Below are 16377 nucleotides of genomic sequence, written 5' to 3' on the forward strand. Positions count from 1 at the left end.
AAAAAAAAAAGCCTTAAAACTTTTCTTCTCCCTTAATTCTCAACCCACCATGGGAAAAAAAGTAACTAGAGGAAGGAAGTGGAAAGCCTATTATACAAAGCATTTTATGTCAATATTAACAGCAAAATAATGTTTGAATTGAGATTAATTCAAATAAATGTCAAACCTTCATAATGCTTTCAAGTATTAAGAAGCACCTGGCAAATATAATCCACGTTTACTGTTGTCTGTACACTATGTAGTTATCTTTATAAGCTCCCGGCACTGCTTTACAATGAGTAAACACAGTGAAGCCATGTTTATTTTTTGAAATTTTCTCTACAAGTACAGCTTTTTTCAATATGCACCTGAAAGTGTTAGGTTTGTATGTTATTTCTGAGTGCTAGAACAAATAAACCTTCATTTTTGTTCACAAGCCATTAGCAGTCTTCTATAGACCATGGTCTTACAATTTCCTTGAGTTAAATATGGCAAAAGCCACACGGAGGTACTGAGGAGCTCAGTGGAACTGCCACCAACCACACCTCCAGCCAGTATGTGTCATTAGTCAAAAGTGCAGAATTTCTACTTATCTCATACTGAAAGCTGTGTTCAAATTATCATTTGATAATAAGTAATTAAACAGGTTTAGATGTATTTCCTTTTCCTGTGCTTTCGTTGAGTATAGCGAAATGGTACAGCTCACAACTGCAGTATCTCAGAAGGCACTGCTGAGGGATGGGCAGCCTGTCCCTGTGGGACATCCCTGCCCTGGGATGCTTGGCTGCGGGGGCACGGCAGCAGTTCGGCAAGCAGACAGCACAACAAGCGGCTGCTGAAGCCCCTGGATGGAGTCTTACATGACAATTCATGTCCCAAAAGGACTCTACGAAGGAGATCCTGGAAGGAGAAACTAAATACCTGCCCAAGCACCAACGTTACGCTGTGCAGAATGATTCAGTGAGTGGGCCCCATTGGGAGCCAGCTCCTTCCTTTCTCATGAGCAGGAGAGCAGAAATGAAAATGGCACAGGGATGGCTGCTGCAGGCAGGGGCACCAATACGTGTGTACAGACTTGGAGAAGTGAAACCTGTGGGACTTCCTAGCTGCAATGAAATAAGGGAAAACACTGATTATGGAGACTTCACCGCTTAATGAGAAACGCTGCAGACAGGAAGCTGGCTGTGCTATTTCTTTCCTGGCCTCCCACCCATGGACTCAGAATCCCCAGCATTTCCTGAGCAGTGTGGGATAGGACAGGAGAGAACAGTAGCTCAGACATCTCTCACTACCTGTGGTGCACAGAGGTACCAAAAGCTTCCCTCTCATCAGGAAGGTCTCCAAAGTCACTGTGATAAAAAACAGAAACAGAACAACACAGCCCCGAACAAGGTCACCAGGATACCCAGCACACCAAGGCTGTTAGCATGTACTGGCCCTCACTGCTGTGATGAACAGGGCTGTTCCTTAACGCAAGACAATGAAAGTGCATTCAATTCGAAAATGGAAAATGCATCGATGCACTGAAAGACTGAAAGACAAATGCAGTTTTAAAGGCATGGTGAATCTCAGTCTTTAATTAGCTACTTGCTCTTTTTTGCACAATCTAAAGATAAATGCTGTAAATATTCAGCAGTCAGTATGACAAAATCCAGCTTTCACAACTTTCTTTCATGTGGGCAGTTAAACAAATTGCAGGAGGGCTTGCAATTGGCAGGAGGTAGATCTGATCTATTGATGTTTCTAACCCCATACATTTATAAAGTTATCCCATACAGTAATCCCATACAGTTATAAAGACGGATGTTTGCTAGGAAAAAAAATCCCTTACCCACTGGCAGTTTTACTTGTCAGCTCTCAGCACAGCTTTGGGTTAGAATGGCACATTAGATGACCTTGTCAACAAAAGCTGTTTTTAAACACAAAGCTGGTACATCTGCGTCATAGCTGAAGAATAAAATTATTTCTGCCACATCATACTAGTGTGCACTTCATTCTACCCTTGACCAATCTAAATCACTGACACAATGCTAAGAGCTTTAGAAAGGCAGGGAGAAAACCTAATACAGCCATTTCTAGATGCTGGGTTGTATCCCTGGGACTAAACTGTACAAAGACTGCATGCTGTACCAGACCATGCCAGGAAGCTTTGTGGAGCACAGTCTTTAACTTCACTCTGCTTGCTGGAGTGCAGTCCTGCCAAAACTAGTTGGTATCCTCTCTGCTGCTCTCCAGGGCAGGAGAACTAAGGAGCAGCTTCTGCAGCATCTCCTGCCAACTCCACTGATTTTCTTAACAGTTATTTGCAGATTATGGGTGTTCCCAGGGACTGCCAGATAAATGCAGGAGTTGGTGCTGCAGTACTGTGCCAAAGTTCACTGCAGCTTTCTCTGAGTTCTGGTTTTCTTTCATGTTTGTTTTGTTACTGAGGGATAATAGCCCTTTTATTCCTCTTTTATTCCTCCTCTATAGCTAGTGTTGTTGCAGCAGTGAAGGAAAAAGGTGTGGCTGGATGTCTGTTACCCAGAAGGATAAAAAGGAATTTAAAAGCAGACGGAAATAAATGAGATGGAAAGATCCTAAATATTTAATTTTGCCAATGACCGGGGGCAATGCTGTGATGGGAACAGGAGTGGTACAGAGCACTGAGATCTCTTCCCTTTCTGGCCTAAGCCACCATCCAGACATAATCCTTTCAGTCTTGACATTGCATTCTTATAATGCATAACCAGCAGCTGCACCTCTTTCTCCTTGAAGTCTGAAGCTTCTGTGGCAGTAGAAACAAACATCTTTCATTAAGGTCATTTTCATTAGTGAGTTCTGCCTACTCAGGGAGACTTTGTTAATCACATGCCACAACTGTCCGCTTGTGCCTGTGCTGAGTTTGTACTTGCTTGTCTGAAGATGTATTGCTAAGGCACTGGGGGGGGAACTAACAGGCAAGCCAAGGAGAGCTGAAAGGAAACGATGCTGCAAATGGCACTGAGCATAGCAGCCCAATTCTGAGCCAAGTCAGTGCTCTGTTACTTGTTACAAGAGGCACAAGGTACAAGCAGGTCTCTCAGCAGCACTCTGTAGCCTGTGTTCTAATTCACATATGCTGTCCCATTGCAGCCAGCACCTCCCCACTGCCAGTCTGTCCTGGCGAAATGGGTGTGGGATGTTCACGGAGCAGAGCACAGCCCTTCTGCAGTTCCCTCAGCCTGGTTGTAACTAACTGCTGCTCAGCAGCCTTCCAGATCATTCTTCCAGAGCAGGCTGAAAGTCTCCTCAGTTACTGCTGGGGAGCTTAATGGGCAAAATGCATGGCAAGAGGCAAATCTCTATCAGAAAATGGCAAAAAATAACAAGATACACGATAATATCAAATTTAAACAACTCCTGCTTAGAAGTTTGTTTTATTTTCCACTACAAAATTCTACCATAAACTTTTTGGCAAGAATCTAACTAAACAGATTTGCCAAAAATATGTACCCATGAAGGATTTAACAATCTCTGAAAAAGCATGAAAAATTAGACACTGATTTCTGGCATGATGGAATAAAAAGAGCCTTGGCTCAGGCTCTGAAAGTGCACATTGTGGAAGCACTCTTATTTTTCTCTTGTGTGCTAATTGCTCGCATTCCTTCACTATCATAAAAAACTATTTCTTTTGCAATGCTCTGTTCCATCAATCCGCCATCTGAACAGAGGGAAAGGAAGCAAAACCAAAAACATCTGCACTACCTTGAGGTTGAAATACAATCTTATTACATGTGGAAATGGGCATCAGCCCCTGCTTGTCTGGTTTTATGGGCTCAGCTCTCTGAAGTGCTAAATCCCATGGGAATGCGCTCAAGAGCACTTGACAGGCCCTAGCTCTCAGACCGCTGGGAAAATACCTCTGGGGACAGGAGAGACTTTTACATATTTGGGCCAGGAGAGAGGACTAAAGTAGCAGTTAAACGGAAATAATAATGTTAGCAATAACGTGGAATGGCACTGAAATGAAAAACAAGTTGAGAAAGAAGAACAAAGGCAATGAAGCAATTCAGTCCTGACAGTAACCATGGAGGCACATTGCAAATTCTTTTTTTCCACAGGAGTCAATTTATCCTCAAGGTTTAAGTGTTAGAAAACTTCATTCCTGCAGGCTACGTGAGTATCTCCGTTGCTTTTAATGCAGCACGGAGGCATTGATGAACACAGACTACAGCAGAACACTGATCCCACGTGCAGCTCTGCCCAGGTGCACCATCCTCTGTGTCCCTTTGCTGCAGTTGGCACAAGGCAGTGAGCTTGCGGCATGGGCACAGCACTGCCATGGAATTATGCAGCTCGTACCCAGGCTCTGCAGATGTTCAAAATATTTTTTTATTCCAGGGATGACATTCTCAACACAGATTGCCAGGGCTGGCTCCACCACATCCCTAACGTCAGACAGCGCAGGATAAGTGTTCCCATGGTTCAGGCACAACTGCCAAAAAGCACAGAATCATTTGAGTTGGAAGGAATCCTTAAAGGTCACCTAGCCCATCTCCCCTACAATGAACAGGGACACCTACAGCTCCATCAGGTGCCCAGAGCCTGGTCCAGTCCGACCTTGAGTGTCTCCAGGGACTGGGGCATACACCACTTCTCTGGGCAACTTGGGCCAGTGCTTCCCTACCCTATCCTGAGAGCTGCCTGAAAAAAGGAGCTGGTACTCAGTTGGCACATGCTCTGTGACTTCATTTCACATCAACAGAACCTCAGCTCCCAGGAATTTGAAAAAAATAATTGAAATCCAGATACCTTCCAATCTGGAACCTCAATTCTTCTACTTCATACCATCAATTCATGAATTCGTGGATTATGTGCAACCAAAATGTACCTATTTAAATGGTTGTTCTGTTACCAAATTTTCTCTAAAAGGCCTGGTAACTGCTGCTTTGAAAGTTTCTTGCTCCATTTCAAACCCGTCTCAAGATGCAGAGGGAAAAAAAGAAGCAGCTAGACATCATCAGAAAATGATAGAAATATCACAGGTGTTAAAATCCAGAGACAAGTGCAGCCCGGCCCTGGCTCCGCACAAGTTCTGCTGCCTCCACTCACACACATCCCTAGAGGGTCCAGCCAGCTCCCCTGAGCCAGCTGCAGATCACACCACTCTGTAGGGCTACTGCAGCAGTGCTCTGTAAGCACAACCCCAAATTACACTGCCACATTTAAAAACACTTTTCTATGCCCTTTTCTAAACACTGTACTTGGGGAAAAAAAAATGAAGACCGCCTTTTTCACTTTCTCTCTTTCCTATTCTGACACTTCCTGATTCCCAGACAGTGGACATTAAAATAGCTCAGACACTGGGTGGGAAAACCCAGAAACAGGCTGACTATGCACAGCCTTTAAAACATGCAGCCCACTGATGCTTTATGTCTTACCAGAAATGCGCTTAACAGCACTTGAAGGTTTGTGATCACCCTCAGGCCACCTGTCCTATCTGAAAACAGAATCATTCCTATTTCTTGTCATGAGTTATCTACAGAGGCAATTACTCATAAATGGCTATATCCTAACCTGCCCAAGGGCTTTCATTTAAGGCAGCAGGTTCTTGGTGTAAAGATGTGTTATCAGACAAAATATTTACTTGTATTCAGCTCATTTTTGCAATTCTTGCCCGGTTCAGAATGGGAACAGAGCCGGTAAACTGAAGAAATATAGGATGAAGGCAGACAGAAAAATCATGCTGCGTTTTCCAAAAGCATCTGTGTCTTGGAGGTATCAACAGCAGTGCATGTAGCACACCTGCCATTCACATTACACAGAAGATGCTGTGCATGTATAAATACCTTCTGCACCAAACAAACAAACAATGGCAATACTGATAGGTGCAGTCAGTGTGACAAGTAATTTCTGAAGTAACAACTACATCCTAGGCTATTATTGTAACAGCACTACACTGGCTGTCCTTTTTATGGCTTTAATACATGATTTTCTAATGAGAATCTAATAAATCATGTGAGTTACTGAGAATTACCGTTATTTCTGATGAAGAATGATTGTCTTATTCTATATTCTCAAGGTACATAATACAAAGCTATACGACCATACAGGAAACAATACGAGGGAAAATTCAACAATTTATATGACTCTATCATTGTTATTAGCATATGAAATATGTTGTGCTAGGGCATCTGTGAATAAGTATACTAAACAAAGCCTAATGAAGTCAAATGCAAGGACTCTATTTTAATATTTATTTTATTTATATTAACTATGGTAGGTTTTAAATCAGCATCACCCACTGCTCTCCAGAACACAAGGCACTCTAGATCACACCTTCCAGCCAGAATACCATTACCATGTCATCCTATATTCCACTCACATACATTCTTGCTTTTTTTTTTTTAACTTCTCATTTAGACTTTTTTTTTTTTTAGGAGAAAAAGGGGAAATACATACACATATCTCCTATGTCAGTCTGTAATTCATTTTCCATTAGACCAACACTCTACATCTAGCTGCAGTCTTAAAGGTGGCATGCAAAACACTGAAGGACACATCAGGCCATGCAGCACAGTAGTTTTCCAGCAGAAGACAACCATAAATTTCTGGGTTAAGCAATGAATCGCCACCTGCCATTTGGTTATAAATACAGATGGGCAGAGGGACTCCATTGTGCTAGAAGTGACATTCTTACACAGCAGTCCAAACCCACGTCCATGCCAACAACTGCCTCAAGAACACACATCACAAAATACCTTCAGAATCAACCGCCGTCGATACACTCTTGTAGTAATCCTCTGCTCCTCACCTGAGCTCGAATCACTCTCAATCTCACTGTCACTACATTCCTAATAAATGCAGTTTTAGTACATTTGAACAGCACATTTGCAAGATAAAACGTGCTATCAGAACTACAAGAAGAAAACAAAGGTTATAATGGACAACATTTTTCTTGTCTATTATATACCTAATGACTTTTGCTCCTGAAATATATGACGGGAGCTTTTCTGCTCTTTGACATGCTGTACTAGATACATACAACAGGTATGGAATATCTTTGCAGCTTTTAAGTGTTAGAAAATTGTATTTGGAATGCATCTGACCTAACGCATTTCAGTACCTTACTTGGAAGTGAATTTTGTGTACAAAAAAAATCTTCCAATAACTTTGCTGCTTCCTCCTCAAAAATTAACAATTCATTCTAATTCCAATTCTGTGCATTCACAAGGTATGGAAGTAAATGAAAGACTACAGTCACACAGAAAGATTCAGAGGCCCACCTGCCAAAGGTTAAAAACAAGAAATTTGAAGACGACCTTCTCTGTGTAAATGTTTTTCCTGTTCAGCATCTCTCTCCTTTTAAGCAGTATTAACTGAAGCCTGAAATACAAGTGCCCCACATCCCTTGAGAAGGAAGGGGCAGCCTCAGCTTGGGGCAGGGGGAGCCTGCTGCTGCTGTCTTTTTTTTTAACCTTGCTCAAGGCATCCTAAACAAGAGGCACTTCTCAGAAATGATGTGTAAAGTACGAGTAGGCATATGTGGGTGGAAGAGGAAAAAACATCATATGAGATTAAAAAAAAAAGCATTTAGGGCAAGATGACAACATTCATCTGCATGCAGTATCTCCTGCTATCCTCTGTCACTAGCCAAATGAAAAAAATAAAAATAAAAAATATCCAAACCTATCCTGAACAAGTAACAAGAAGCAGAAGTTTCCCAAAAGAGCACAAAGGGTTAGGAGGAAGAGTAATACTAATGCACAGCTTCAAGCGTTTTAGCTGTGACAGAACTCTGGCACTTCAAGTCACCTCAACCACATGACGTAACCATCCTTGGGATAACACAACCGTGCTGCACTTCTCTAATTTAAAAAGATCATTTGAATCTAACACTTGATCTTATGTAGAACATTACATGGTCCTCACAGTCACTGCACTGCTTTTTAAAATTTTGAGCATTTACGTGGACGTGGGACAAGGTCAGCAATTCACTTCATTAACATCACCAGACATCAGCCCAGTCTCAATGGCTTATCTTTGTTGCTAACCATGTCCCAAAATATGGATGCAGCCCTCTCCCAGCAGGTGAATGGTTATTGCTTTTTAGCTGTTTCCCAAAGGGTCACAGTAACAACTGCTTTCTTCAGGAAGCAATATCCTTTTGTTGCCTCTGCTTTCCACAGAATGCCTTCCAGACAGACTGCAATTGAAATTTTCTAATTTTCTTTCTGTTTTCATGACAGCACATGAAGAATTATCTCCCTATGAACTGGATTCTGTGAGTAATTAAACTACTGACTTCAAGTAGATCATGTGAGAGACCCAGGTTTAGAAATCCCATTATTGACTCACACTGGTTTATTCAAAGATTGCATCTATTAAAAAAAATGTATTGTTATTAGGAAGATAAAATTATCATCCTTTACCAAGAAAGCAAAAGTAGTGCAAAAAGCGTGTATATGAAATGCACACACTGATTCTTACCAATCCAGATGGAATATCCAAAAGTGAAGAGAGGACAGGAGTGGATGACAAGTTATCTTCTCACTGATCGGAATCCAGAGGGGAAGTGCAGCACTGTAGCACACCCCTCAGCACAAGTTACAGTGTACATCTATGCTTATCTCTGTGTTTAAACTGAGCATAATAATATTAACCCAAGGTCTGCCCCAAAGCCTACTGACAATACAGAAACTCTGCAGTCTGCATTTAGCTGCCTCTGCAGCAGGCTTTTTCTTACACTCTTTAAGTACTCAAGAAATGAGTGAACATGAGGAAAGATCTTAATTGCTTTAACTCTGTCACTAACTAAAAACACGATCATAACAATCATATGCTGCATAACTGATGAGACTGATTATGTTACCATTCAATAAAATAATTCTTTATTGTACAATCAAAGGAATAGTTTAAAATGAATTAAACTTGAATAATTTATTGCAGCCCATCACAGCTGCCATTTTTACTGCGCTACGATTAAAAAAAAAGCCAAATCATGTAGAAGCCATTCTAAAAAATGCATCACTCCTGTAAGTCAAAGTCTCCTCTTGTATTATGCCCAAGAACAGACCATGGGAATGTATAAGAAATTCTGTAATTCTCTTTCTTTGCAATCTTTGAGCCTAGGAATTGCCCACCAGCTCCCAAATTCCTATTGGACTAAAAGCCATTCTTTAAGTCAATTCTGGGAAATAGAATATAAATCACAGAGAAAGCTATTAAGATTTTCATTTATCTAATACCTACTTATAAGTGAGATTCTGCAGGTAAGGATGTGCAAGCCAGGCAAGCAGAACTGAAGGGGAAACCCTCAGCATTGTTTTAAGAATGAACTACCATCTCAGAAAGTGTATTACACATTTGGAAATTTTTTTGCTAGATGCACCTTGGAATTGGGATGAATGAAGCCAAGGAGCAAAGTATAAGAAGGAGATTAGACTTCACCCAAGATTTATTTTCCTGCAAATTAACAGAATAAAAAAAATCAGAAAGCGCTTGGGAGAGGGATCTGGAAGGAGACAAAAGACACCTCGTATTTCTTTGCTCTCCTCAACGTCACAAACAGATCAGGAAACAATGGCTTCCTTACTGGAAGCGAGTTGAGGAGAGTGGACCTGCCTAGCACTCTTTGCACAGATAAGTCAGGCAGGAAAGGACCTGCTTCTCAACAATGCAAGATGGCATCACAAGCTGCTCTCATCTCTTCCAGATTTCAGGGCCAAGCAGGAAGAAGATTATGCACCCTGCTTGGCTTCTCTGCCTGCCCTGACTATGCTTCATTCTGTTCATACCACAGAAGATAAATTTCCACTAACTTCCACTTTTCTTAATTTGGCAATAAACATAACATGCATAAAGAAGGATTAAAAAAACACCTGTCACAATATTACATATCCTATAAAAAAATTTATACTAAGCAATAGGGACTGCTCAAACAGCTAATAATTACAGGACATACTGTACCTTCTGTTCAGACATTCCTGCTCCCTCCTCCTCTTGGATGCCTGTTCTTGCCTTGCCATCCTCTGAAGTACTCCAGCCCATCTTCTTCACACTGACAGGCACAGATGTTTTGTTGCCTTCTGCTGTTGGCTTGCTAGTCCCTTCCAAAGATTTCTGATATGCTGTTGATGACAACGTTTGCTCATCAGTACCAGCTGAAATTTGGGACTTTGTTTTCAGGGCTTCTTTGTCACTGTGTTTTCCCACATCATTTAAAGACTCCTGGACATAGGATTTAGTTTTTGTTTCTGTTGTGGTTTCTGAGAGGCTTCCATTTGTTTCTGGTTTCCCTGCTTCTCCTTTGACGTATGAGGTAACAGAGTCCCTACATTGGTCCAAGCTACAGAGAAACAAAAAGAACAGACATTCATAAATAACACGCAGAAGAGAAAAGCACTCAGCCTTCACTCTTAGTGCTCACATTTCAGACTAAAATTTGAAATTCAACATGCAAGCATCAGTCTATTTAATAGCCTTGTCTTCTGCATTATGGTATCTTTTCAAAAGCAAGGAGAACATGGTGAATGCTGGAAACAAAGCCAAATGTTTAACGTTAATTCCCTTCCACTTAGGAAGAAAAAAAAAAAAAAAACAGGAAGAAAAAGGCACTAATCCTACCATTTCCTTTGTATAATCGCAAGACAAATCCCTCGTGGCACTAATTCTTTAACCTGCTCTCCAACCAAGGAGGTAATGAACGTGTCTGCTACCCTTCCCTCAACATCTGTATTCCAAATAACTCACGTCTCCTGAAAAATACTGGTACTCAGAAATAATTCCTTCGCACAATTTCAATAATGCACAAAGCCAAGGGCCAGAAAGATTACAAGATAGAAAGCTCTGGACCAAATTTTTTTATTTTTGTTTGCTTTTCAGATAAACATTGGGACTGTATGCAAGAGAAACGCATAGCTATTTCCTGGCAAAACTGCTATAAAATATAGCAAATTGATTTCCTCTAGCTAAAAATAGATGTGTCATCTCCTTAAGGAAGATCTTTTACTCCTAGAAGAGATATATTTCATTAATTTAACACAATAGAAAACACATAATAAAAGGCAGAATGGTTGCTTAACATAACAAAAATCGTATCAGTAGCAGACCAAATGTTTTCAAGTCTTGAAAAACAATCAGCTTGTTGGAATCAAGAGCCATATTCCCATTTGATTCAGAAAGACTATCTCATACCACCTGGAACTCCTAAACATCCTGAATCAAAGCTGCAAAGGATGTAAGCTGTTGACAGAGAGACGATTGCTCTGCAGATAGCCATTCTCTGCTGATTTACACCTCCTGCAGAGCTGGCTCCTTCTGTCACAAACCATGGGAGCTGAGTACAAAATTAAGGCAAGAGCTCTTTGACGGTACCCAGTGGGTACCAGTATGGCCAAACATGCCAGCACATACTGTGACTGTTGAAAGCTTATGTAGGTCCAGTGGGAGGCTGGAAAAGCACATGCAAGAGAAACACGGTGATGATAGATCTGTGGAAAGCATATACCATCTCAGAAGGTCATTATGATGAAAGTAAATGGAGCCCAGGAATGTACAAGTTCCCTGAGCATCTTCTGTATCCACAATTGGGTAGCAGCATATGGGACTAGATGGATTTGGTGTTGCCACTGTTATCTTCATATGACTTGAAACACATCTCTTAAAAAGTCTAGTAAATTAGCATGACATAACACACTTGAAGTAAACGTTATAAAACGGTGTCAGCTTAAAAAGCTGTGCTATGGAGAAAGGAATGCCTCTGATGGAATGCAAAGAAATGCAATGAAAAGGATGGCTGCTAGAATAAGAGCAACACAGTATCCTGGTTCCAACAAATTGTCATTTCATAGTTTCAAATTCCAATTCCATTTGCCTTGCTTACATTCATTCAAAATGGAAATACACAATATAAAGAACATGAAAACAAAGATTATCCAATAAACATAATGTAAACTAATTCTGTATTAAGCATGAAACTTGCTATACACACATTTTTGAAAATAAGCATGTTTGAAGCCAGATGACGTCACAACTAACGTTTTTTCTTACATATGCACATATATATATGCACAATCTCATAAAACAGCAGAACATCAGCCTGAGCACTGCTCCTGAAGGCAATGGCTGCAGAGGAAGGCTATTTACACACATGTACAAAAAGATGCTCACCTATCATCCAGGCGATCTAGCAGGCTACCACCTATCCTGCGTCCCGACGTTGGTGGCTCAGTGACACTTGAAGAGTCAGTCTGCCAACCTGTAATTGAAGACATTTCGTGTTCTGCTTGCTGAACACCTTTAAGAATTGACCATACTTTTTCTTCCGTCATCTCCTCAGACTCAGCTCCTTCTTCCAGATGAATGTCCTCAAACAGAGATTTAAACTTTTCTTCCGTTATCTCCTCATCAGTACCAGACTTTTCTCTCTCAGGCTGTTCAGTCCTTACTCCTGTTTTGCTAGTCTCTTCTCTCTGCCTTTGTTTAGCATCCTTAGGTATCCCGCCATAACTACCGAGATACCGTGGATAATCCTTAAGGTCCACTTCCTCCAACTGGCTCTGGCCTACAGAAACACCTTTAGTTGTTCCTTCGCTAGGCACTGAGAAATCGTGCTTGCTGTCGTCCAGTGAGGTGTCTTCTTCAGTCACCACTGGCGGTGCTGCTGCTGTACCATCTACATGTCCCTGGGAGGTCACTAACACGTCACTCAGTCTACTGGGAGTTCTAAGGGGTGACTCTAGGCTAGAGGTGTCGCTAAAGAAATCGTCCTGGTGGAAAGGGGTGGGTGGCACGAAGCGCAACCCAGTGGGAGTTTCCAGTTCCACTTGAATGGTGGGATAACCTAAGGAAGACAGCACATTTGGACTGACTGGGATGAAGCATGGAGCAACGAATCAGCAAATGTTAAATGACTCATGAGTTACGTCACATATGAAAACCATGAGGAGATGCAGGTGTATAAGAACAAATGCAGTTCTGATAGATTCATTTACTTTGCTCTAAATACTTGGAACAAAAATGAGCATTGCCAAAATAGCTAGTACAGCAAAGCTAAAACTTGACTATTTTGTAAATAGTCTGTAAAGATTTCAGCAATTGCTTTTGCAGCCACTTGAACATTTTTAAGCTATAGCAGATTGCCTTATGAATCAAATTGCATGCAATGAATCAAATGTGGACAGGGATGGCTGTCCCTTTATATCCAGTCCAGAATATTGCAGCCAAATTGCGTACATCTTTCTGAGTTTTCACTGCTTTAAAATCAGAATTTTCATAAATAGACTTTAAAGACAGAAGTAGATCAAAACGGACAGTCACTCTTTTTGTAAATACATATTAAACAGGTCCACATTCTTAATATACTTTTATAAAAAATACACAATACTATCAAGACAATGCTACTAATACTTATCTCCAATAATAATCACAGAGCCACAAGAATAGAATAGTTAAAGAATGAGGAATAGAAATGGATCTCAAGGAGGATACTAAAGAATAGCAGGGGAAAATACACAGCAGGATAAAAAACTAAAGGAGGAAGTTAACAAGAAATTAAGAGAATACAAAAAACACGGGAGAGCTAGATGAATATTTCAGGTACAGTAAAGTTATACAGGTGAGAAGACTGTGGTGGGTAAGGAGATCTTGGTGATCTTGGAGACTGAGGCGATCTTGGTGACATGGGAACAATCAGATACACTGATCAAATGAAAAGAGAAAAGGAAATTGATGAAAACAAGAAAATCATACAAAAGGATTAAACTGAATACACATGTAAAATGACAACAAAACCTGAAATTCATTGCAACAAATAACAGACTGTATAACCTACTGAAGGAAAAAAATACATGTTTTTTAACTTGACATTGTGCTGCCTGCAAAGGGAGATGCACTGACAGGGCTTGCTTTTTTTCTATTTCCTGAATCAGCTGAGAGAAAGGTAAAGGCGGTCTGGTCTTGGTGAGGAAAGGAAGCTTGAGGAAGGCTCAGAGCAGAGGAGAGGCAGAAAGCAACTGCAGGGAAGCGTACTGTCTTCAGAAAAACTCTGATGCTACTATTTAAAGGCGCAAGCAACATTTCAAGAGCAACTTTCTTAAAATGTCAACAGAAAATTATTTCTGTAGTGCAATGATTCAATGACCAGCAATGCTGCTCAACAATGGAAGAACACTGAGCTTATATGTTCTGAGTACAAGAACATCCTGCTAAAACACAGAGAGACACTAACACAAACTTGAATATACTACAAAAAAAAAATGAAGAAAATATAACTCAAAGTCATCTTACTTAACAAGCTATTTATAACATGTGGTAAAAAAATCAAAGTAAAGAATATAGCAATCCAGTGTCGATAACTAACATTTAAAAGAAGAAACATTTAGCATCCTCAACATATTGATAAATAATAAGCATACCTCTGCTTTATAAGCAGAACCCCACTTATCCTGTTAAGATCTGACTCAAAATAACCATGCACAATTCTATGCTCAGTGTGTTCAGCTTCCATGTGAAGATTATTACAGTTTCAGTCATTAGTAGACTGATAAAGATATTGTCTCATACAAAAATATAACATTTTCTTGTTTTTCTACTGCCACTATACATTTGGATAATAATTGCCCCAAATAACAACAACAAAAAATCATGAAGATCTTGAAATAGTTGATGTTCCTTTGTAGATAACTCATACAGTTGCGAAACACTTTTTCCTTGAAAGAAATCTTACAGTAACTTATATAGAGAGGAAGTCAAAGAGTGGGGGATGAGGTGAGTAAGAGAGATTTCCAGCTAACTTGGAAAGCATAAATGGACTAACACCAAAGCACGACTACTGCAGGAGAAAAACATTCAGGTCTATTCAGGTCTTGTCAACTGATGCTGGCGGAAACGAGCTTACTTAGTGCGTTTGTGCGTTTGTGGGATTCTGAGCTTGTTCTCTGGGACATTAGTATGCAACCTGAATGTATCATGAGGAAAAAGCCTTAACATGAAAAACAATCATTGCTTTAGACCTTCTTTTTCTTAACATCTAGTTAATAAAACATTATTACATTACCGGAGATGATACAGAACTAAATATGACCATGGAATTCAATTACCATCAATGGGATCATGAAAAACGTTATTTTCATCTGCAAAGCTTCTGGTGCCTGAAATATTTCCATAATCAAATATTGGTCCTTCCAGCAGGGTCACAATATCTATTCGATTAATTTTTGTCAATACAGAAGTTAAGGCATCAGCTGAAAAACAAATAAGACACGTCAGAAAACAGGTTCAATGTTCAGAACTGTCTAATTGTCTTTCTCAGTTACATTCACGTTGCATTAATTATAAGTTGATGACATATGTTTCTGTCCCATTACCTTTGATTCTAGCAAACTCCATCATTTAACTAGGTAGTCATTCTGCTGCCTACTTACGCAAGATGTACCTCTATTAAGATTTTTTGCCTGTGAGTGCTATATTGCAACATGAGAAGCAGGAAAAATAGGGTTGAAGAGCTCTTAAAGAACATATTTACTTGCTATTGAAATAAAATAACCTTTTATTGGAACATAAAAGGATTGTTAAAATCCTTGACAGAATTCTATTTTGAGGAACAGAATAGGTAGCCTTGTAAGTAGTAATGCACATAAAGGCTGTTCATGTGGTACACACTGAAATCACATTTACAATAGTCCTGTTGCAAGAACACAGTAATACTGGAAACAACTTTTACGTTGAAAAAGATACAGGTTGACTTAAATACCATGTAGAAGTTTGTGGGTTAGAGAATGGTAAACAATCACCACTGACTGAATGCAAAAATCAGACCCCTATTTCAATTTGAGGAATTTACAGAGATAACAGCAGAATCGACCCAGACCTTGTCCCCAGAGAGTTCTCTTGTCTCAGTCACACACATCACTTCTCAGAAGAGAGTGTTTGGTCTCTTGTTAAAACCTGCAATACTGCGAGACTACGTAACTTTTCCAGGCAGCCTATTTCTATGTTTCAGGTTCACTGCTACTGCCAAATCTTCCCTAACATTTCCTTCACTGGAATTTAAACTGGAATTTTTCTTGTCCTATCCTATGGATGTGGAGAAGATATTATTTCTCTCTGCATAGGTACTGAATAAGTATTACGCTTCTCTGCCTTCTGACAAAAATGCAGCTGAAACTTTTTTTTCTCATTAGTGATTTGCGTAAGAAATTAATTATGTTATCTTCTACTTAACCTACTTAGAACAGGCTGTAATTTACAAACAACTAAAGTAACTAATTGAACTTACTTGTAGCATTTTTCCCGTCTCTGGTAACCCATTTTTTTAATAACATGAAACTTTGAGCGATAAGAGAATTTGGGTTTTCTACTCGGATTTGATTTATTTCATCCACAGAAAAATTCAGTTCTCTTGCCAGTTCTATAAAGCAAAAAAAAAAAAAAAAA

General features: G+C 40.0%; 1 protein-coding gene across 1 annotated transcript; it reads right to left on the bottom strand.

Moving 5' to 3' along the window:
- Positions 1-6662: 6662 nt before the first annotated feature.
- LOC104911919 (ankyrin-3-like) lies at positions 6663-16357 on the bottom strand. Its single transcript, XM_010714244.2, has 5 exons — positions 16220-16357; positions 15042-15185; positions 12112-12784; positions 9910-10288; positions 6663-6794 (listed from the first exon to the last, which is right to left on the bottom strand). Exons 1-5 carry the CDS (start codon positions 16263-16265, stop codon positions 6678-6680), a joined length of 1359 nt encoding a protein of 452 aa, XP_010712546.1. The 5' UTR covers positions 16266-16357; the 3' UTR covers positions 6663-6677.
- Between the last annotated feature and the right edge of the window lie 20 nt (positions 16358-16377).

The sequence above is a fragment of the Meleagris gallopavo genome, chromosome 8 (assembly GCF_000146605.3).
Source record: "Meleagris gallopavo isolate NT-WF06-2002-E0010 breed Aviagen turkey brand Nicholas breeding stock chromosome 8, Turkey_5.1, whole genome shotgun sequence".
Classification (NCBI taxonomy): domain Eukaryota; kingdom Metazoa; phylum Chordata; class Aves; order Galliformes; family Phasianidae; genus Meleagris; species Meleagris gallopavo.